The sequence below is a fragment of the Cydia strobilella genome, chromosome 8 (assembly GCF_947568885.1).
Source record: "Cydia strobilella chromosome 8, ilCydStro3.1, whole genome shotgun sequence".
NCBI lineage: Eukaryota > Metazoa > Arthropoda > Insecta > Lepidoptera > Tortricidae > Cydia > Cydia strobilella.
The window spans coordinates 8,743,513-8,757,727 of record NC_086048.1 but is presented as its reverse complement, the minus strand read 5'-3'; the positions used below and the strand labels follow the sequence as shown (position 1 = coordinate 8,757,727).

General features: G+C 35.3%; 1 protein-coding gene across 1 annotated transcript; it reads right to left on the bottom strand.

Annotated features, from left to right (window-relative positions):
• Positions 1 to 10,588: 10,588 nt before the first annotated feature.
• LOC134743333 (bombyxin A-2 homolog) lies at positions 10,589 to 13,951 on the bottom strand. Its single transcript, XM_063676726.1, has 3 exons — positions 13,757 to 13,951; positions 13,369 to 13,552; positions 10,589 to 10,993 (listed from the first exon to the last, which is right to left on the bottom strand). Exons 1-3 carry the CDS (start codon positions 13,772 to 13,774, stop codon positions 10,812 to 10,814), a joined length of 384 nt encoding a protein of 127 aa, XP_063532796.1. The 5' UTR covers positions 13,775 to 13,951; the 3' UTR covers positions 10,589 to 10,811.
• Between the last annotated feature and the right edge of the window lie 264 nt (positions 13,952 to 14,215).

The following is a 14,215-nucleotide window of genomic DNA, read 5'->3' as shown; positions in this document are numbered from 1 at the left end:
TTTTAAAATGGAAGTGCTGGATTTGTTTATAAAAATACAAAAATCACTATATGTATGCCTTTCACATTTGAGGAGTTCCCTCGATTCCTCATGGATCCCATCATCAGATCTCGAGCTTGACAAAAATGTTTCTTGAAAACCTAACTTGCTTAACAAACATAACGAAGAGGACAAATCGCCAAACGTGAACTATGCGTCATTGAAGAGTTCCGTTCTGATCATCATCAGCAGTTCCACTTCATCAAATGTCACTTTTTAAAATGGAAGTGCTGAATTTGTTTATAAAAATACAACAATCACTATATGTATGCCTTTCAAATTTGAGGAGTTCCCTCGATTCCTCATGGAACCCATCATCAGAACTCGAGCTTGACAAAAATGTTTCTTGAAAACCTAACTTGCTTAACAAATATAACGAAGAGGACAAATCGCCAAACGTGAACTATGCGTCATTGAAAAGTTCCGTTCTGATCATCATCAGCAGTTCCACGTCATCAAATGTCACTTTTTTAAATGTAAGTGCTTGATTTGTTGATGAAAATACTAAAATCACTATATGTATGCCTTTAACATTTGAGGAGTTCCCTCGATTCCTCATGGATCCCATCATCAGAACTGCTTTTTGACAAAAACGGGACCAATCTGTATGTATATACTTACAATCAAAAAAAGAATTTTCAAAATCGGTCCAGAAATGACGGAGTTATGGAGTAACAAACATTAAAAAAAAAAAAAAAAAAAAAACGAAAAAAAAAACACAACCGAATTGAGAACCTCCTCCTTTGAAATCTTGAAGTCGGTTAAAAAGAATAAAAACGTTAAGTAAATTGTGTTTTCACGTCAAGTGGGTGGCGTTTCCATATCCCATAGATTATTATAAATACTATTTATATTTATTGAATTATTAAACATTAAAAAAATTACATTTTAGACAGAGGCCCTGCAAATTAAGTGTTTTACTGTTTGACTGGTTGTCACTGTCAAGTCGGTACGTTAGGTTCTTATTTTATAATATGTGGCCATAATATTAACTGACTTCAAAAAAGGCACATTCCATAAATATATAAACACATATTAACCTATTTTTTGCTTCGCGCTGTAGGGTAAAATATGTGTGCCCGAATCAAATAACTTAGGCACCTAAGTTTTATGTCACTTTGAGAAGACAATTTTGGTTTTTCAATTTGTCTTAAATACTTAGGTAAATAGGTATACTCTTTTACCAAACTATTACTTTTCTGTAATAAACATACAAAGTGGCATGAAAATGTTGAATTAAATGTTTTCTTAAGAAATTACGTGCAAACACGATCTAGAGCAGGAGCGGCGTTCGAACTTAAAGTAGTTCAACTTGATTTAAAATTAATTAGATATTACTGGCAGTGCATGCCGATTGCGGTGTGCAATAATGTAGAAGCTACGAACTAGAATAACTATTAGTGGAAGCCGTACGAGCCCAATTAAAAAAAACCGCAAATCGATGTACAGTTTAGCCATTTGGCACACATTGGACAAAACAATTTTTTTTACCCGCAGTTCTTAAAAAAAAATCGTTTAGGAGGGGTGCTGTATTTTTTTTTGTATGGGAAAAAATTTTTTTTTCAGCAACCTATCGTGTGTGGTATTATATGAAAGGTCTCTTTGAAGGGTTTCTAAAAATATACCACATCATTACATTTCAGCTATTTTTTTTATTATAACAAAAGTAATTTTCTAAACATTCCAAGTTTGGGCTCCTCCAAGTTCAGATACGATATGTCTGATTTTTTTTGTATAATATACCACAAATGATACGTGATATCCTCATATTTAACCCCAAGAAAGCAATTTTGAAAATAATTGCATTTAGTTTATTTTTCAATATAACAGTTCTATTTCAGTACCTATTTTACGAGACTTAGGGGGGGTTTTTTTTTAGGAAATGCGGGTCAATAATTTTGTTTTGACCTCTAGTATGCTTGTGCCAAACCGCGCTTGCACTATATAGAAGTCTGTCTAGAACTTAAAAATGACCCCACGGGAATTATACGCGAGCGACTCGACTGTGCAGCGCGCAAGTTGACGACGCGACGTCAAATATTACAATGCCGCGCAGGATGTTTTCACATATAGAATTGTATTACTCGTAATCACACACTTTTTTTTAATGGCGGGAAATGATGTGTTGGGTAATCATGGAATTTATGGAAATTATGGTGTTTATAGAGAAGGGATAACTTTCAGTGATATGTGTCAGATAAGTGTCAGTCATATGGACCGTTTTTTCGAAGTCAAAACCTACCTTCGTCTCTATATATTCAAGTATTTACGAGCATCTATACTACTGTCTACTGTAACACTACCATGAGTTCCGTAAATAACTGAAATTCCACTGGTGTCAAATCAATATATGGTATGGTAATTGAAGCAACGAAACTAGACAGTTATATACTAATATCCATATTACTGGATCAAGGCGTCTTGTCACTCTAACTTCCACCGATGGCCCGCTGCCAGACGCTCGGATCTAGTATGTAATAAGGATAGTATAGTCCAGTAATATCCATAGTACGGCAAACCATGGATAGCGAGCCACATGTGGCTCTTTTAACTTGCAATTGCGGCTCTTCAAGACACCCAAAAATTTACACGTAAAGGACTTGGACGAGTCAAAACTTTTGTGGCTATTTGACATTCGTATACTGATGATGTAGTTGGCTTATCTCTTGAAAAGTTTGCCGAAACCCTGGTACTTATAGTCAAATAACTAGAGTAGTTTCGTTGCTTTCATTATAATAATATACCGTATATCAATTCGAGATCTCATTTTCAAAGTTTGAATGCTGTTTTCTAGAGAAATACTGTTAGTGCGGTGGAAACGGTTTAGAAAATAGTGACGGTATACTTAAATAATTCTGCTATAAACCAAGGCGCGCTCATAAAGTGCTGGGAGCGTATAGACTATTACTTATTCTGTGGTATAGGTACATTCTTGCGGAAAATCATTCATATATAGCCCCAGAAATATGAGTACATAGCTTATTATTCATTGCGTCCCTACGATACAAGTAAACACCTGATACTTAGCTTTGTAATATAACTGACTTTATTAGCCACTTACAGTTATAAAATGTTCATGCGCCATGGGAAACAAGAAATTTGAAAGGAGCTCTCAGGAAACGAAATGAAAATGAAAGTAGGGTACGGAAATACGGCTGTTTCTATTTGTATTTTGATCATGCCTTGGAGTCCTATTCTTCTAGTTATTTGAAATTACACCAGCCGAAAATCTATGTTGAAATTCTGAAATTATTATTTTTGACCCGTAATGGTTTTTGGGGAAACAGTAAAAATGTAATAGGTATTACCGTTATATATACCTAAATGTTAGTTAGTAAAGCTGAGACCAATCTATATAAAGGACTCAATCAGAAGTTACCCGTTTTAATTGTATAGACTAGGATAGTTTTGAAATGTTTTCTTTAGAATAGGTACAACGTATTTTTTGATGTAGTAGGAATTTTCTTACAAAATGTAACTACGTTAGGTAACTTTAGGCAGAGATGGAGCGTCCATAAAAATCGACTCCACCAGTTTACCAGACTTTCAGCAAGTTGAATATTTTTACGGAAAGCCAAATTACTTCTGCAGGGCTTGATGCTTTTGTCACCATATCATTTATATATGACGACTATCTGATCTGATAAGTGATATAATTTGGTATAAAGTCGCGAGGATAACGTAATAAGTGACTAATGATAGCGTGACAAATTTTGAGGTTTTGAAAAATCAATTTTAAGCTCGATGACTTAAGGAGTAATTTAAAGAATAGATGGTTAAATCACATTCTACCACTTATCTACATATGACATTGACAGTTATAAATTATCCATGGTTTGAGCTTTTGAAAAATCAATTGTAAACAAGTTTACTTAAAGCGTATTTTAATGAATATTTCGCTAAATGACATCCTATCACCACTTATCTACATGTGACATTGATAGTTAAAAGTTATACATGGTTAAGCTTACGAAAAATAAATTCAAATTGAGTTTATTTAAGGCGTTTCTAAAAGTGAAACTTTTATACCATCGCCTCAAAGCATTACAGCATTAGTAAAATTCCACTTTATTTATAGTACGTAGAGTCGTAGAGTTCATAGTCTTTAAAATAAGCAACATTATCAGACTAAGCTTACAATACTTCATCCACGAAGGCTAATATTTGCTTGTTATTTCATACAAAATTTTAAGGACAGTAGATCTTATTAACCTTAAATACGGTGAGAGGAGACGTCAAACTATCTATATCTGTCAAAATCTAATAAATCAAGTTTTGGGGATGGAATAGTATTATATCTTTAAGATGTGCCGGCAAGCTGTTTGAGGTCGGCGTCAAGTTCGACACACAAATAGAGTCCCAATTTTTGCGCACTCTATATATGTGACGAAACTCCTTGTTGGGCACAACGAATGGGTTGCATGCACAGATTTAATATATACGCACAGAAAAATATGGTATTATTATATCTGTGGTTGCATATAGCCCTTATGGCCCGTCGTTGCAGTTTTCCTTGCTGTTTTTCTTCGATGCTGCCAAGAAGTAATGATATCTTGCCATCCCTACAAATAGTGTATTGATAGTTATATGTTAAATAAATGGAGTTCAATATAATTATTTAGAAAAAACAGATACTTATTTACTGATATTAAACTCCAAAAATTTGTATTTTTCACGATTTATATACCACAAGAGCACTTATCGTGATCCAGTGAGCACTACGATAAATTAATCAAAGGCTAACCGTCAAAAATCGACTATATATCTAATTATCCAATAAACGTAGCCATTTACCATCTATTAGAGTTTTGAATGATTCACGGTTAGTTTCACTAGACTTATATTGATTGAAAAGGTAATCACGGTCTATATCCCGGTCAATATAAGTCTAGTAACCGTCTATTGCTGTCAAAGGGGACAAAACGGTATGAATGTTATAAAAATATAATTAACTTATCGACTAAGTTTTAGTTGGAAATGTAGACAAATGACATATTATCCAACGACCATGTTATGCAGTAAATCATTTAACGACTATCGCTGTCAAAAGTGGAAAAGACAACAAATCAATAAAAACTGGATAAAATGTTACTTTTATCATCATTTATACAACTATACTATCATTTATAAAGTCGACCATCGTAGCCCTCCTGGCTTCCAGACGAATGTTTTGAACTATTAAGTGGCGTAACATAGTGCATGATAGCGCAAGCGGTGCGTTACCAAGAAGTACAAGTACATACGTTATAGTGGAACTAATATCAGGTGAACTGTCTTCTTTACACCAGTCCAAGCTTAAAAGTTCACCTGACATAAGCTCTACTATATCAATATCACTCCAATCATCAAATTCTCATGCGACATTTGACCCGCAGTTCAAGCACGATGAAATATTGTTATTCTCTGCGATACTCTGGGGAATATAGAATATAAAATGTGTGTGACAAGTAACGCAAGCCGCAGCCGTGGCTCCATTACACCACATCACATTGACAAAAGATTCGTTTCTATATCATGTTATATTGATAACTTACATGCTACCAGTGACAAGATAATGCGTATGTAAGCTGTATTGCACACAAAACTCTCTTTTTGGCTAGATTTGTCAGAAAGAGACCGTTTGCAGGTAGGTATGTATTACCATAGAGTAACTTATACTAGAGCGGTACTGTCATAGTAAATTTTGTAACCCCAGTAAATTCACTGCCATCTGTCGACACACTTTAAAACTAAAAATAAATATTTATAAAAATACGATAAAATGTATTTAAATATGGATAAATGATTTTTTTTATTTGCATTAATTATTTTATGATTTTGACCCATGTTCTTTCACTGATATGCGTTAAAATTGTTAAATAACAAACGAAACCGTCAACGCCATCTATACGACAGTAAGCCAAAGCTAGTTATAGCGCCCTCTGAACGAGAATCAAATTTTCTTGATTTTCGAGGCACGTTTTTTCCTTAGACTGTATCCATCTATTACGGAGTTATATCTATCTTTGGTATTACAGATTGGTTACAGATAATATTTTAGCTCAGTCACCGTGACAGTAAGGCGGTCTTTACATTAGATGTGGATCTGCTGGCTTCTCCGGTGTGCGGATATCGCTATATATACTTACGTGTTTGCATAGCGCCAAGAGCTGTTGTGTCGCCAAAATGATTTTTAGTTTCTAAGACTATTTATTATTGTACCTATGTATGTTAGTCTGTAAGATATGTATCTATGGGCCTGCCTGATAATGGGGTTGCCTGATAATAAGTGATATTTCATTGATTTGATCGATAGCGCTGTCTTTTTCAAACACCAGAGAGGCGTTAACACACATTATAAGGGACGTGGCTTTGTGTTACATTTGACAGTGAACTTGACAGTCTTTATTATTAATTTATATCTGACGCAGCTCAACATCCATAAAATAAGTCATAAATCTACCTATTTGAAGACGCTGTGACAACGCTAGTAGGTAAGTATTTCATTTCGTACCGACCCTTATCAGATCCCCATTTGAATAATAGATGTGACGTAATATCCATGCCTTTATGCAAAGAGGTATGAATCATATTAAACGTAGCAAAAGAAATTGTGAGTAAAAATTTGTTATCCTTAACTATGCTTACTACTATTAATTTGTTAGGACTTACAATTACAACTAAGATTATTTCCATGGTCAGTAGTACTTACTAGGTTTTTGGCAAAACAGGAGTCAGTGAAAGAATATTAGGATTGGAGCCCTATTTCACAAGTACCCCGACAGAGGGTAACAGGATGAAAAGAAGAAGTCGTTCTCGATAAGGGACCGCAAGGGCAGGATACCAGTCTATGTTACGCAGCAAAACCACGGTTATAGTTACTTTACGACAACCTTTTGTATGGGCTTTCTCTTCCATCCACTGTCAATTGCAGCATCATATAATCGCGCTACTGCTACCAGCGGATGATGTTAGGGTAGATAGGGGTAATGGGGATCATTTAAGCGAGAATTGATGTAGCAAAAAAATTAACAAAACCGTTATAAAAAATAAATAAATAAAAAGGGGCCCGTCTGAAAATCAGCGCTGGCCCGGGTATATTTCCAGCAAAAAGCTGAGATTGTTACCATTGCCTATACCACAAACAGACTTAGATGTAGTTTACTGTTCAATTATTGAAATTTTTTTGTGCATATTTTCTATGTTGTTTTTTGTGCAATTAAGTGTATTGTGTACTTTGTTTTTTCTCTTGTGCAATTTGTTTTTTCGGTAGTAGCAATAAAACATTTTTTTATTAATATTGCAACTCTCATAAAATATAATTTATTCGCTATCATTTGATACCAATAATTATCACATTAACAATAGGAGTTATAAAAAAACAGGTTTGATTTCCATCAAAAACAATGTGGACCTTTCTGTTACTCGTAAAATTAAATTTACAAAGTAAAGTTAAGTACCAAAACGCTTACATTTGATACTTTGTCTTAATTACGTCACACGGCTGCTTGGCAATACCCTGAACTTGGCATTCATTACTGTAACTGAGGTATTACCCCAAAATTTACGTTGTTTTGTACACAGTCTTACATTACTAACAATAGGAGTTGGTTTGTCTTTATAAAGGATGACTCACGCTAGACCGGGCCGTGCCCGGGCCGAGGCGTCGGACATGTCATTTTCTATGACGGTTGATCGGTGATCACGTGGCACTTTCCATAGAAAAGCAAGCGCCGAAAGCTCCGGCCCGGCCCCGGCTCGGTCTAGCGTGAGTCATCCTTAAGTATTGTAAGACTAATAATGTTATCCACTGATTTTTTATCGGAGAGAGCACGAAAATATAGACAGACAAATAGTAGGTAGGTAAATAGTTTTTAGCTCCAATAGAAAATAAAGCACAATCGCTTTTACCGCCAATAAATGATATATAATGAACCATCTTCTCGTATAAATAAAACATGAGTTTCATCGGGTCCAATCTTCCACAGATTGATATTTATACCAGCGAAGGCCTATTTCGTGAATTAATTGATATTAGTTTACTTAGAATAAGTAGTAACCTAAACAACGACACTAATTATGAGTTACGACAACGTTGGGGCAAACGAGAATATACACCCTTCTAAGGGACTAATTAAACTACAGTTAGTAAATGTGAAGAAAAGTCGGTGCTTTCTACAGGAAAATTGCAACGAAAGGCTTTTGCGAGCAATAATCGTGCTCCGATTAGGTAGATGACACAAAATAAAACTAGCGGCTCTGTGAGCTGTAGATATCACGAGTCCAAATGCACCGATTTGAATAAATATCAAAAATTCACGAGAATTAGTTAAAAAATGCTAGCTTTAAAAAATAACAGCCGTACAGCGGATAGTCGGCCAATTCAAACGCAATTTATCTCAAACTGTGAGGCATAAGCTTCATTCGCGTTTCGCTCGGTTAATAAAAGTGAGTCCTATCTTAATTTAAAACATATATGTTTAAATATTAATACTCGCACTTAAGTGCTAAGAAAATTTGCCATACCTACCCTACCACACTAACCACACAAACCCCACATCACACTTACTACTTGCACCATGGTTTGTAGTAAAAGTTATTACTATTTTTTACTATTAAAGCAGACGAAACGCGCTCCCACGCGCATATGAGAACCGCATAGCCATAAACAATCAAAATTAACTTCGCAACACTTATGTTATTTTACTAAGAAGCCGATTATTTGCGAAAACCGTAAAATTTAGTATCGTTCTTCCTCGTCGTATCATTCTTGACAAACTGGTCGTGTCATTTCAGTGTATGTGTATCATTTCATCTAATATTGACAAGCTTTAAAACATGCCGTGCCACTATTCCGGAACACTTCATACATGGCTATTAATATGTGAATAATCAACTATCCAACTTTAATACTTCAACTACACCTCCTCAAAAACACATTGCATTTGCACACTTCTGGCCTTATCTGAAAAGTTTCTCCTAACCGAGAAGAACTCAATATACCTATCCTAAAACACAAGTTGCTTAGGAAACGCTCTCATTCATGCAGTTTTTGGGAAATAAAAGTTTTCCTGCTTTTTAATTAAAAATACAGCAGCTTCTTTATAAAATTGTTAAGATTAGTCTCTAAGGATTAACCGCAACCTACTTCGCTATGAATACGTGACTTTACGACATTTTCGGTCGTCGGTTGTTTTATGTGGTATGTTAAATTTTCCTCTAAAAGGACACATAACATTCAAAAACATTATTATAGAATTCCCTACTTGATAACATTGTTGCGCTTGGCTTGGGCGCACATGAACTTACAGGAGTACCTATTTAAACGCTTTGGATTGATATTAAAGTTATATTATGTAGTATGAAACTTTGATACAATGGCCAATGTTTTATCTTAGTCCATTTATCGGGTATTTTGTCAATAACCCTTAATATGTTACGGTTACGTTATGGTTAGAAAACATTCAAAACGTCGGTCAATATACCTTTTCCAAGTCGATCTCAAAGTAACAAGACTGTCATCTTCATAACTACTAAGAATGCAGAAGGAAATAATAAATCGTCCACGAGTGCACCACCTTCGGGTGCATTAGCATTATTCAAAACTTCCCCCGGAATACGCGAACGTTTGCAGAGACGACTGCCATTTGGGTGCATTTTAACGATTCACTACCATGTCAAGTAGTTTTTTGATGTTCTATATGGTCTTTAGGGTATTCTAAAAATTGAGCAAGTTTTCTGGAAAATAATTACCTACTTAAGTACCTATCCTTATAAAATTTCAATATTATGAACTGTTTCTTGACGCAATAAATAATTGAATTGAATTGAATTATAAATCTAGGTACCTACCAACTTACCCTTTAATCCGGTACGAAATTGCAGAAACTTGCTGATCTGATAAACCTGCAAAGTTCAGTGGTTTTATCGTGATGAGGTAGGTTTTGAAAGACCTATCCAACGACAGCCCAAACTACAGGGTGATTTCTGGGTCGTGATGCAGAACCACTTTTTCTGACTGTAACTGTAAATAAATAGTTTATTTTTTCTTATTTTGTATAATTGGTGGGCGAAGCCGGGGCGGATCGCTAGTTTATTTACTAATTGTAAGTAGGGTTATATGTAGGGTTGTATGTGTTACGTTACAACCTTGAGCAACTAAAAATGTATCGGTATGGCAGATGTAACGAAAAGTAACATGATCATTTTCGTTTGGCGTTTTATACAAACGGTTATCACTTGGCTAGCCCCCCTGGGTAGAATAAAAAAGTAAATTGATTAAAATTAAATTAATACTTGAGGCTGCAGATAATTTATTGAGCAACATGTACATATGTATAGTATGTAGGTATGTTTTGATAGACGTTCCAAATAAACATATTATGTAATTGTATCAATATGATTTATATTTAGATCTATCTATATGTAGGTAGGTATATAATCGATTAAACAACATTTTTAGACCACGCACGCATATATTACTTAAAGAATTTGTACTATTAGCGATGCAGTATTTATCTCACAATGGACACAGTTGACCAGGGATTTTATTCCATACTTGTATTGTATGTCATCGGGGTAACAATACATCAACATTTTTCGTACAGTCAGTCAAATATGTCAAGGTGCTCATTTACTACTAGCACATCTGCCGAGAGCAGTCCATCAGTGTTGCTCATTGTAACACCACTTGTCATACAGCGAGCAAAATATTTCAGGGTTATCTCCAGTGCTTGTCTTCGGATTAATACAGCATTGACCGTGCAGGGCCATTTGCACCATTCTTCTTACAATCAGTCAAATATGTCAGGATGCTCTTTGACTACCTCCGACTCCGCAGGGCAGTACGAGAGTAAGGTGCTGACCGTGCACGGCTGCTCGCAGCACTCCTTGGCCACCTGCCGCCGCACGCGCCGCCACTGCTTCAGCCGCGCGCGCTTTACGTGATCGTGAAGGTCTTCTGGGACTAGCTTATCTGTGGGTAAATATACCTTCACTGAGAAAAAGGTAACTAGGTATTCATTTCCATACCTATAGTTATTTGTAACGCACGTACAGTCCGACAAGAAATTTTAGAAATTAAAAAGTGGCAATACTGTAGTGTCGTCCCGTTTTCTTAGATTGATTTGAAAGGGACAACATGTATTGCCAGTTTTTAATTTCTACAATTTCTTGTTGAATTAAAACGTCTTTAGGCGCGACTATGACTAGAGGGTACCTAACTCAAATTTTATTTCTGACGGAAGTAACGCTTAGTAGTGACACACGCACAATAGGACACACGTCAAAGTGCCAACATAGCGATAAACGTCATCGTCAAATAAGTTTTACTTCAATCGCGCGTAAAGATTACATGCACCTCCTTTTTTCGGGCTATAACATCATGACTGTAATATCACTATTAACTACCACGTTAATTAATAAAACATTGATCAGCATTCAACATGTTTTTAAGCTTTATATTTTATTACTTAAATACTCAATTTTATTGTAATACCTAATTGTACTTAAAAATAACTTTAGGAAGAATATCACTAGATAGCCACGTTATTTATTACTCAATCCCAACACAAAGAGAAAGATAAGCTGATACCACAATACTTTAAATCACAATATTATTCACAATGCCAATCCAGCATTCTACACCAAAAAGAAGGCGTTGAATCTAGCTAGCTCTCCATTCTTTAGTTTGCACTCAGCGACCTTTTTCTGTCCCGCAAACTTTGCCGATTGTGCAACCGTTGAAATATAGCTATCCCGAGAACCAGTCAGCGGAACGCCAGCGCCACCCTAATCTGACCTCTATATTTGTATAGGATTTAATTTAACATGTCACTTGATGCGTGAATTGTTTAATTTCCGAAATAGTGATTGAAATATTCCGTTACTTTTAGGTAGGCTTGATATGAAAGGCGGTAAAGCCCTAATTTCCATATTTTGGTTAAATAAGGAGAGGGTATAGAAATGTCAAAGTAAAGTAGGATATTATAATATAAAGTGGTCCCAGGCACAGGTATAAGTAGACGTGTGGGTAGAATAAGAAAGTTTTGCAAGGTCCGGGCAACCTTCGAAAACAGATTGGGATTACCTGCTAGAGTTATGGTAGGGAGATATGAAAGTTGTCTCATACGCCTCCATGTTATTACACATATAGATAGTTATCCCTGTTGGATCGATTAATTATTTTCACTATATAAACCTACATTTCATTATCAAGACTCAGTTTTACAGTTGCACCTCTTGTGCGAATCGCAAGATTCGGGGCGATAGTACATACCTTTTGTCTGTATTAAATGTGTTGCTTATTACAATAAATATTTATTAAATTGATATTGTTATTGTTTACCTACTGATTAAACTGCCTAAACTGCAACTCACGTTTACAACTACACTATTGTAAAATACCTACTTAACAAATAATTGAATATTAAACGTTCATTACTTATCATTAGGTTATTGCATCGAAAACGCCTTGTACTCGTATGATTGGTATATTGTCATAAAATGTACCTACTCAAAATAACAAAACGGGCATTCCCAGGTCATGCCGAGTTGAAGGATTATTGAATTATCTTTCTGGCAACTGAATGTAGTGAGTAGTAGATGATAAAGGTAGGTAAATGAGTGTGAATGGCATGCTATCGTCTGGGCAATGTACTTTCAGTGGCTTCCTCCGAGCAAAGCCATTCAAAGACCTACTAAAACTTCGTCATTACACACCTAGCTAGCTCTCACTATGGGTTTAGAGAAAGACGAATGGGACGAAATGGGGACGAACAATAAATGAATGGAAATACAAACGCAGGACAAGAGTACCTAATAGATAAGAATTCTTCAAAAAAGTACTGAGATTTTCATGTCTAGTGTACAGCTGTACACGAAGTAATGTTTTTGTGTGGTCATTAGCGTGCAATCTTTATATAGATATAGGAACACGATCTTAGTTATGTAAAACGTTTGTAGGTTAGTTTTGTTCTGGATAAACATTTATAGATTTTTAATTTTTTAGTTATTGTCATTTACCTATCTTTAAAAAGCTCAGCTTACAACCGGTCATATCATAATTCCAGCTCCAACCAACTACCTACTTTTGTGGACGCTTTTTGAAGAGTTGTGGTTGTATATTGTCAGCATTATCGGATATTTAGTTAAGATCTGGAGAACCCCGATCGGGTAGACACCCGATAACCGAAAATGGTAAGGAAATCTATTACAGTATTATCAAGCAATAATTTCAAACAAACCCTCGAATAAAGCTATTGGGAGATGGGAACTAAGACGCCCGCCAAAGCACAAAGTGGCCTTTAACGCGCTCCCGATTTATGAAAGATAAATACAAGCTTTTCTTACCTATCATTATCGACGACCGTGTATCTCTCTTCACAATTTTGTAGATGTTATTGCATAAGTTCGCTATCATCTGCGACAGGAGATGGCTGCATTTATTAACTGAGTCGGACAACCTGAATAGCCCCGTTTCATCTTGCGCTAGTGCCAATAAATTATTTCCTAATAATACCACTATAATAAACAACTGAAACAAAACAAAAAAAAGCATTAGATACACGTTATTAAATAGGTATGCATAAAGTAATAGTATAATAGGTATGGTCCCAAAAAGCTTCCTTCTTAATAGCTAACTTACAAAAAGCTTTTCCTTAATGTCACATATTACAAACTAACTTTAAAAATTCTAAATTAGAAATTTAAAAGTGCGTGTATTAAAAAAATTACCCACATATTGTAACGAATTCATTTTCGGCTGATTTTGGTTGCTTCAGCACTGCACGGTCGCTCGGTCTAACTAACAACTGTTCAATGGATCAAGCATCTCCCCGCGGGCCTAAAAATAGTTCCCGAAGGTCCATAGTACGGAGTTACTTAAAACTTGTTTACATCGATAAAGTTTACAAAACAACAATTATAATTATGTTTGATAACACTGTCTAAACGTCTCCTGATTTATCGCTGTTGCTGAGTGGCTAGACTTGGAGAGAAACGTCTGTCATCTAATAATAATGTTATTTATCGTTAGCTATTTTTGTCTTTTACATTTCTCACTTGTAATTAAGTCCTTACTTATGTTATTTTATTAAACTTAGCTCTTATCTGTTTCACATTAGGTATCATTAGATTTAATTAGGTGTTAGTTCCTCATACTACTTAACTAAGTACCTATTGATCTAAATAATACACA

Coding starts and splice junctions, on each gene's coding strand:
- LOC134743333 (XM_063676726.1), bottom strand. Junction 10,994..13,368: donor ACGGTCGTCGATAATGATAG/GTAAGAAAAGCT, acceptor ATTTACCCACAG/ATAAGCTAGTCCCAGAAGAC.